The sequence below is a fragment of the Botryllus schlosseri genome, chromosome 6 (assembly GCF_051294905.1).
Source record: "Botryllus schlosseri isolate E-star chromosome 6, Bs_hap1, whole genome shotgun sequence".
In the NCBI taxonomy this organism is placed as follows: Eukaryota; Metazoa; Chordata; class Ascidiacea; order Stolidobranchia; family Styelidae; genus Botryllus; species Botryllus schlosseri.
The window spans coordinates 10,612,828-10,622,861 of NC_137241.1; the positions used below are offsets into that span (position 1 = coordinate 10,612,828).

The 10,034-nt window shown below is 41.4% G+C and overlaps 3 protein-coding genes across 3 annotated transcripts in view; 1 reads left to right on the plus strand and 2 right to left on the minus strand.

The window, feature by feature from the left end:
- The window catches only part of LOC145440245 (uncharacterized), a 156,574-nt gene that overhangs the window by 20,949 nt on the left and 125,591 nt on the right, over nt 1-10,034 (minus strand). The gene's annotated exons all lie outside the window — the stretch shown is intronic.
- LOC145440235 (protein-tyrosine sulfotransferase 1-like) lies at nt 161-4,004 on the minus strand. The gene has a single exon (XM_080317808.1). It carries the CDS (start codon nt 3,901-3,903, stop codon nt 2,836-2,838), a length of 1,068 nt encoding a protein of 355 aa, XP_080173934.1. The 5' UTR covers nt 3,904-4,004; the 3' UTR covers nt 161-2,835.
- On the plus strand, nt 5,279-9,082 carry LOC145440902 (WD repeat-containing protein 11-like). The gene has a single exon (XM_080318672.1). The coding sequence runs from the start codon at nt 5,507-5,509 to the stop codon at nt 9,023-9,025; it is 3,519 nt and encodes a 1,172-aa protein (XP_080174798.1). The 5' UTR covers nt 5,279-5,506; the 3' UTR covers nt 9,026-9,082.

A 10,034-nucleotide genomic window follows, 5' to 3' on the forward strand; every position in this document is an offset into this window, starting at 1 on the left:
AAAGTTCAATGTTACAACAATAAGAACTACATTGTCTCATCAAAACCAGAGGGAAATCAAATATTTACCTGACACGGTTAATTGTTCTCATCCAGTCAGAGTGCCAGCATTTCGAAAATGTCCTACGGCTCACGACGCAAAAACTGGAATTACAGTATACCTGATATTTTTTGCAGATAAAATAGAAGTGAAATACTCATAAAAAAAAGCATGATGATTTGCAATAACAAGAGAGCACATAACAGAAAAAGGTGGCAGCAGAGAAGTTGAAATTATAGTAACTGACAAAAATGCTTCATGCAAGATGCCATAAAACAGCAATGTCACTATCCAATTGTGTCCAAAATTACATGGGTTTACCTCTAAACGCTAAGGTAGTTTCAATCAGGAAAATGCAGGCATGAAAGCTGAATAGGAATACAGAGCTATACCGGCAATATTACGGATCTCAATGAGGATCACACAAGTGATATTATATTATATAGTAAGCTAGCCTAGCAACTTCGCATCGAGTTATTAGACATGAATAGCATACAATCTTACAAATAGTGACTAATCCGTGTCAGCAAAATCTTGAACTTCATAATAAAATCTGAAGCTGACACTGATTGATCCCTAGATAGGGTGGTGGAATAGCAATTAGAAAGGGTTATCAAAATCAAGTCTTACAGTTATGACATTGATAACGTCTGCAATAGCGGCCAAATTTTGAAGCATTCCAATATTTTCAGCAGGCCTACTGACATTTCAGACTTTGACCAGAGTCAGAATTTCAGATTCCATTTAGGCAAAAACTCGGTAAGTTTCTCAGAAACAGGATTTGATTCGGGATATGATTTCTCCCAACAGTGCCAGATCTGGATCAATCTCTCAAAGCTCCAATTTAGGAAGGTTAGTTTTCATTTGTTTACTATCAAAACACCGAATTGATTCTATCTCACACATTATCGCATTACAAAACACCGACACAGCATTGTGCAATTGCGGTGAAAATTCATGTAGTAATTATATTGTATGGATTATCCAGATCGTACTTCAAAAAATTTAAAATCAAAAATAGGGCAGTGCTGATAAATGAAATTGTGTTACAAAATTGTGCATCAAACATTTTTGAACGATATAATAATGTCGGCTCTGGGAATTTGCAATAAATGTACACACCAGATGCATGCCTATCGGACGTAGACATGGAAGTGGATTAATTGTAGAAAATGAAAATTGAAACAGTAAATCGGTTACTACAGAGTTCAAAAACCACAATAAAAGTTAGCTGATAAAATAGACCATTGAATCTGTATTTCAGGACTATATATGATCTTGACAAGAGTTTGTTGTCATTCATTGTCAATCCAAAATGGTATAGGATGTTTGACATTGCACATAACTTAGTTCATAATGCCAAGCTCAGATGCCACATATTCAGCAAATCATCTGACAGAACCCACTCAACATTATTCCGGTGTAATAGACTGTCAAGGAAAACAAATGAAAAATGCCCTAATGAATAATTTTGATTTAAATCTAGGAATACCATCAAAGAACCAAGCTCGACCATATCGAATCTGTCGACAGGTAACACTAGACAATTTTTTTCGACATGATTTTCAACTCACCGCTCAAAAATTACTGAATAATTCGATTTAGAGAAATTTTGCGAGATTTTAGGTAAATAATACTTCTACAGATGTGTAATACGCATTGCAACTGAAACGTCACTACAGAAAATCGACAACAATTATAAAAAGGTAGCAGGGTCAAAGTCGTTCTAAAAAATTCCATTTGATATCAACGAGTCAGAAAATTGACCAACGTGAAATGAATAAATTATGACTACTATCATTCTCGCCAATATCCAACATCATAAAATCCCTGCTAGATGATTCAGATTTATCGAACAAATAAGATATTGACCTGAAGGCATTGATTAAAAAGTTGATAAATATGCTACAACACCGGGCTTGCCTAGCAACATGCAATACACAGAAAAGGTTTTAGTGTGCTAGCAGACAGCCTATGGAGGGTGTAATTGATGAAGTAGGCCTAAATACGCAAAGGTCATCTAGTTAATAGATATCGGTATCTGTAATTCCTCGGATATTACGTTACCAGCTTACCACTCTAATAATTGTGGCCAGATTCACACCAAAAGTACACCACTAAAAATAAACTACAAACAAAGAGTACGACACTTTCTAGCTACCGAGGCAAGCAGATGCAATTCGTATGGCGCCGTAATTGGTTATCTTCAAAGCAGGACAATAAAGAGACTATTTAAAAACATCAAGTATAATATTACACCGCATATACGATAGGAACATCATTGCTAACTACCAGACACTGAAGTAAGATAACGAAAAATGTTCATTATTTCATTGTGGTTTGGCAGGTATTAGTAGGCTATTTAGTTATTTCCGCCATAGCGGGCTTGATTCAGTTACGTCTACAAGGAACGTGATTGGGTTTCTTAATGTTATGCTCTCAATCATGGTTAATGCACTGAGCACCATGTCCGAATAGGATAGAGCCAGGGTCAAATACAGAGATGGGAAATGCTGGACGCTTGGCTGCAGAGGGTAACGAGATAGAAAAAATGGAAAAACATTATAGTATGGCCCGTAATTAAACTAAATTACCATCATCGAATAACAAATTGCAGATGGTTTGGGAAGAATATAACTTATTAAGTTGATCTCGGTGACTCGGAAAGCTTCCCAAGTACATTCAAAATTTGATCGGCTATAAGGATAACATAACATTATTGCATTATAGCGCAGCTAAAAATAAGCTAGGTCTCCGCAACTTTCCAACTTATTCAAGCTTTGATTGTAGAGCAAACTAAGCGTTTCCGACTTGGTATTTTCGCTTTTCAAGTTGGGCTTTGATAAATTGGTCGGGCTCTCCGTAGGAAGGCCTCGGATTGAGTGGATCATACCCAAACTTACGCAGCATCGGAGCAATTTTAGGCATGTCGAGTTCTACATCGGGAGGGATATGTCCGAACCAGTTAGTTAAAGCATCCAGATACAACGATTTCTGTACTTGATCCGTGGATTTTTCCATCATTGACAAACTAATGTTACCGAGATGCTGCTCATGATGCAACACATTATCGCTCCACGGAATATCAAGAAATTTCAATATCTTTTTCATTGTCGCGACCGGCTGCAGGACAAGTCCCTCGTAATGAACTCGCATGCAGTATTCGCCTCCGACTGTCGCGCATTGTTGTTCGATCAGCTCCATAGCTCTGTTCCATTTCGTGATTACGTCGCGATAGTTGGTGATATCAAAACCCGCGATCGTAACCTTACGACTGATAATGGAATGTGCGGTGGCGCGGCCATCGCGAAGCATGAAAAGGTATTTTGCTTTCGGAAATAGTTGGTGAAGATACACAGTAGCTTTCAAGGTAAAGGGATCTTTGTTGCACAAATACTCGGCCGGTTCGCCGTGATTGAGTATAATTTGAAGTATAAATTGTCTCACTGCTTTATCCAGCACATTGGGTAAAACCCCAGCTTCCTCAAGCCTTTTTTTCTCTTTCGCTGATTTTATCCAATTGTTTCGCATAAACAACAATCTGGGTATGACCCTCGTCTCCTGCCCACAACGCACAGCGGGGTGTGCGTCCAACATAGTGCGCATGAGCGTAGTTCCACTTCTTGGCATGCCGCCTACAAATACAATAGGAACGTCTTCGCCTTCTGCAGCATTATCATACTTTGTGGATAAATCATTGGAGACCCTCCTAACTTGTACATCATGACGATTGTTCTCTTTTGGGCAAGACGTATTGGTGTTGCCCGTACCAAAAAACTTGTATGTTATGTATATGGTACATATCCATGCTGGCAGCAACCAGTTCTTCCTTGCGAAAGCAGAGCTATACATTCGAAAACCCATTAGTTTCAGACGGAATGCATTACCGACGAGCGACAATACAAAATATCCAAAACTGTGACCGTAAATCCCCACTGCGCGATAATAGTTATCGACTTCAATGTTTATTGCTTTACTTGCTGTGCCAGTATTTCCAGAGTGACAACGGTGGCGACGGGGGCTCTGTAAGCTACCTGAACGACGGAGCTGATCAATGGCATCTACGAAGCTCTTCGATGCCACCAGATGGTAATATCGCATTAAATAAATGGGCGGCTAGCGGGCAGAAGAAATTGAACGTCATTTGTAGAAACTCGGATATATTGCAGCCTGCAGTTCTGCAGGCGAAGAAAAGGTTGGATGCATATTATTGGAATCAGCAGAAAAAAACTCTATACAAAATGAGTTAAACTTGTTTTGGACGACATAGTTTACCTTTAAAGCATATCTGAATCTGAATCATCTGATAGAGAGGGAGAGAGAAGAGATATTCTTTATTTGTCTACCGTTCAAATCAATATATTTATCAACTGAAATGCAATACAAAGATATGCAAGGCATAAGGCTCGATATAACGGAGTCACCGGAGCCTATAGCCCCCTAGGCCAGGAGCAATTTATCACAAAAGTCGTTACCCCCCAATAGTAAATGATACCAAATTTTCAAGCAAACTTTAGCACGGTATTTGCAATACTCATCTAGTGGATCTAGAGCAGTGGTTGGTTTTCAACCTTTTTTAGACACGCCCCCTTTATGATAGTGAAAAATTTCGCGCCCCCCCCCCCCTTATCGTCATATCACATAATCCAACCGGGGTGCTAGCAACCCCAACAGATAGTTTGATGGCATGGAAGGTTGTGACTGTTGATGAGAGAATTGGAAAAATATGAAATTCGCGAAAAATATTTTCAGTTGACCGAGCGCTTCTTTGCGCCCACCCCCCTCCCCTTTAGATGCTTTCACGCCCCCAAGGTTGGGAACCACTGATCTAGAGATATTGCTAGTATTCTTTTGGTGTAATGTGACTATTCATCATCACCACCACCGTCCACCAATCTACTGCCATATATATATGACTGGACGGTTGACAATATTCAGTTCAGTTCTGTCTTATTGACATTTTAACAATTCAAAAAGGTGCCTAGAATATATGGGTTACTCTTACCACCTCAGTAACTCAGTTCACTACCGGTACTTCACTTTATTAACGATTTCACTTTCGAAACACCTCATTTTGATATAATAGAAGATAGGAAGGAGTCGAAATGACTTGGAATAATTTTCAATGACAAACCCACCTACACACCCTACTGGAATCTTGGTACATTTTGCCTAATATAACAGGTGTGCAGCGATGCTTCTCTAAGTTGAAGTAATTCAATAAAAAAAATAGAGAATCGTGAGCACAGGACACCGATTCCATGCAGGCCTACACATATTAATAATGAAACATGAATAGGAGTCATTCACACTGAATGAAGAGTGACAGAAGATATCTTACGGTATCTCATTCATACATTCATCATTTCCAACAAATCTTATGCCTAATAAGAGTTTGTCTATTTTGCAGAAATGTTAAGATTCTTAATTACCAGCATACATCTGAAAACGTAGAACTTGTTTAGCGATGACTCAAGCTGTGAAAGGAATCAATCCCGCCATTATCCCACAACGTTTGTTGCCTGGGGTGTTATCCCCACAAAACGTTATCGATTGGGGATGGCAAGGACTGATCGCGTATGGAAATGGGCAAGTCGTTGTCATACTTGATCCCAACACGACGCAAATTGTTCAAACACTGATCCGTCATCGTCACCCAGTGTGTAAACTGAAATGGTCTCGCGAAAACTATCACCACGATTTGGCATCACCTTATTCTTTACGTGTTGCGTCTGTGGACACAAGTGGACGGGTTATAGTTTGGGATGTCGCGCAGGGCACTGAACGTACTCAATTCGTCGAACGTGGCAAACCAGTTCAAGATTTGGAATGGCTACAATCTCAAGACGCGTCTCATGATCTACTAGTGGCGATTCATGCCCCGAATTTTCTCTGCCTTTGGAACGCAGACACCGGTACGAAATTGTGGAATGCATCGTACGACGATGTCCCGGAGATACACTCGATCACGATGGACCCTTTTGAACCCACGCGTTTTGCTGCGCTCGGATCGAACTGCATATTATTTGTTAACGATTTCAGCATTGGAAAACGACCGGCGTCTAGCGGTAAAAAGTACTACATCACTGAGGACAAGGACCAACGTAGAGCTAGCATACAGCCTGGCGGTAATCTCGCCAAAATCGCAGCGTCTGGGATTAAATTTCTGATGGGCGAGGAAGGAATTAAAGGTAATGCGTCAGCAGCATCATCTTGCAGACAGCTCGTGTTTTTACCGTCAATGCGCCACCACCTGGCGGTCGTGTTTCCTACAGAAATTCTGATCATTGACGTCAGCATTTTGGAAGCGGTTTCCACTATTCCGTTAGAGCAAAATGCATCCCCTTTCATGCGCGTTTTGCCGACGTACCAAAGACCAGCTCTCGTTTGCATGCACGAAAACGGATCTGTGTCTTTTCGCGTGAAAAGACCGTGCCGAATAAGCGACGATATCCTGAAATCGGAGGATGAGACGGCTTCTGCAAAGTACGATATTTTCTTTGACACTGCTTGTCATAGTGAGGCTTTTCGTATCACTAATCGTGTGCGACCTGTCGGTGTTGCCATGTGTCCGGTTTCAGAGCGCAGTGCAGCTGTCCTGGTGAGCGATGGAAGAATTTTTATTTGGAAAGTTATTCCGTCTTATAAGGATGAAAAGTTCACCAACGCTCCGAAACTATATTCATTACCGAGGAATTTGTCTAGCACTCCCACGAAAAGCAGTACCCTCAGTGAAATCATATCTCCCTCGTGCCACGTTCTGCCTGTGACACCGGGTCTAAACGATGAAATATGGGGCGATCAGATCGCCTTGAAGTACACCATGGTTGGCCTGTTCCACTCCATTTCCTGCCAAGTTACCGCGATCCGAATGTGCCCGGCATTGACCCACAAGAATTGGCCTTATTACCGCCCGCTGTTGGCTGTCGGACTGCAGTCTGGAAATATCCTAATTTACGATCTCGGCACAGGAAAACTCATGTACGAATACGGGGCGCACACTTGTGAAGTTCGCGGTATCGAATGGAGTGGGTTAAGAAGCATTATTTCGTACGGCTACCCACAGGGTAGCTCTCAAAGCACAAACACACTCGTGAATAATGAGATTATCGCGACCAATATCATGACCGGGCAATCAATGCCTTTCCGTGGTGATAAATCCGCCGAGTCGCCCATAAACATGATGAAGATATCAAACAAGAAACAGTATGTGCTGATTATTTTCCACGATCAACCGATTGAGTTGTGGGATCTGAAGACACGGTGCTTGCTACGCGTGCTCCCAAAAAGTTTTCCAGCCATACACTCTGTTGAATGGGCTCCTGCGCATGCAGTCAAAAAATCTGATGTCACCCCAGACGGTGATCAATCTCACTTTAAAGAACATATCGTCTTAACCGACTCTTCCGCCACGTTGTTTCATTGTATTGTGGAAGGCTCGTCGTTTAAGCGCGGGTCCAGAATTCCACATGTTACTGAACGCAATTCAACGGTTACAAGTATATCTTGGAAGCACGATCACATATTCATGGGTGACACAGACGGAATCGTGAGCCTCTGGAATTTGAAATCAAAAATTGCGAAATCTGTGCCGACGCACAGAGGCTGGATTAGGAAAGTACAGTTCGGCCCAGGCAAAGGCAATCTTCAAGTAGGAGTATTGTTTGATGACGGTCTTGAAATATGGGACGCGGACGATGCCGTGGTAGCTTGTAGTATAAGAACTCCGAAGCAGTTACCAAAGGTCTTGGATTTCGACTGGTGCGCGTCCGATAAAGTGGTTTTGTCGTGCGAAAACGGACAGATTCTCGTGATGGACTCTAGCTTGACGCTGCCGCCTCAAAATCTCCCAACGTCAGACTTGTACTACTGGAAGCCCATTTCGAACCCGTACCTCTTACAGACCAAACCTGGCTTAGCGCTCAAGGCCATGCTTCAGCACGGGATGTTAGACGAGGAATCAATGAAAAACGATATACCGCAGTGGGAAAATGTTAAAAATGCAATGGATGCTACATCGGAAGATATCAGGGATCTACTCCGAGATAGCCGCAACACTCTGGATCGATGTAGTATCGTCGCTAAACTGTACGGGGATGAATCGGAAGTGCGATTCTGGGAAATGGTAGCGAATTGCGTCACAAATTCCAACATCAGTGACGTGTACTTGGACATGCTTTCTCCATGTGAAAAATTCAGACTTTACGAGTTGCAACGATGTTTTCGGCACCTGATGATTAAGAACAATCCGAAACAATCAAAGCAGTGCGTTACTAATCTTGTTTACTTTGGAGAGGCAGAACGGGCGATACAGTTAGGTCTCGAAACGGAACCTACCAGCAATAGCTATTACGAAGACTGTTTAAAATCGTGCTTGATAGCGACGTTACATAACAACAAAGAATCTGCCCAGAGCAACGTCAAGCTTATAGCCACTAATCTGATCGCTAACGACAAACTTATCGAGGGCGTTGAGATACTGTGTATGCTCGGGAAGCATTTGGACGCGTGCCGATACCTGGCTACCAACGGATGTTGGGACCTTGCCGTGTGGCTGGCGAAAATTCATCTGAAAAATCTGGAATACGAAGAGATCATGGTCAGATGGGCTAAACATTTAAGCTCACCCCGTGTCAATAACAAATCCAAAGCTATCTTGGTGTACATCTCGTTGAAGAAGTACGTTCATGTATTGGATACGCTGCATCAAATGCGTCATTTCGATCGTGCTGCCATGTTTGCGTTGATTTGTCAAGAAATGCATTTGTTTCCGGACGACAAACCGCAAGAATTGATAGACTCGGTGCATGGCGAATATGCTCGCTATTTACGGCAGCTTGGCTGTACCGGAGAGTTGGTTGAGGTTCATGAAGCGTTGAGAGCCGACAAAGCTGACAGTGATGATACGGTTTCTAGCGAGGCTAGCAGTTTTGTCATGAATTCTTCGGGAAGCAATATGACTGATGATTTTGAAAATGTTGGCTGATTTGATGATCCAAAGCAATAATTACATCTATGACTAGGTACTTCTGAGCTCAGTTTTTTCGAGAATTTACTTGGATTTATATTTGCTAAGCGAATTCTAAGACATATCAACTGCTCTTCTGTGGAAGAAAGTACTGTAATAAATATTATGATGGCCAAAATTTCCAATTTTCTCAGGCTCATGAAGGTGCATCACATTGTGATCTGGGTTGTAATTATGGTGAATGTACTATATCTGCCAAAGTCACCATTGTAGTGTTCTGTAATTCTCATTACGCTGGTAGAAATTGGATTGTGCTGTGATATTACTCTGATATTCTGATGCATGGTTTTTTGTCTCATCTAATGCAAATTTAAGTGTCTGCATTCTATGGAGCTAGGCTGCTGTTTTTACGGTCTGACGTAGGTTAAATTGAGGTTTGGCGAAAAAATTCATCAGCTATTAATGCTTCTCAGCATGATCGTGACTGCTAATAGTGCAATATTTGTATTATGTGTTCCTTGCATTTGCTGAAGAGTCTTGGAGACTTGGTTGTGAATTTATAGCAATGGTGTGCAGTGTGATCAGACACACATACAGTGAAGCTAGTTGTTGGTCAGTTGATACTTTAATTTGCTTTCTCGTCATCGTAAAATTCGATGTCATCTGTTGACTGTTGTTCCTACATTTTATTGTCGTCTTAATATTGACTTTTCTCATGTTTTTCCATAATTCATAAGATGACTTATTGCTTTCACAGCAAAATATATATATATTCCTGGCAAAGTTTTTGAGTGCACCGTGTTCTTGAAAAGATTTGTATCACCGTCAGGTAAGGTAGTGTATGATCTAAATAGCTGTTTCAAGGAGCTTCTATATTGCTGGAAGGTATCTTCTGGATTTATTAATTAGGGCAGCAGTTGAGTCCATGTTTGAAACGATAGACGCATATTGGCATCATATATCCCATAGCGGGTATAAAGCTAAATGCAGTTTAGATACCGCACTGTACTATAGCTGAAGAGAGAAT

Coding starts and splice junctions, on each gene's coding strand:
- LOC145440235 (XM_080317808.1), bottom strand. CDS start 3,903: ATGGGTTTTCGAATGTATAGCTCTGCTTTCGCAAGGAAGAACTGGTTG.
- LOC145440902 (XM_080318672.1), top strand. CDS start 5,507: ATGACTCAAGCTGTGAAAGGAATCAATCCCGCCATTATCCCACAACGT.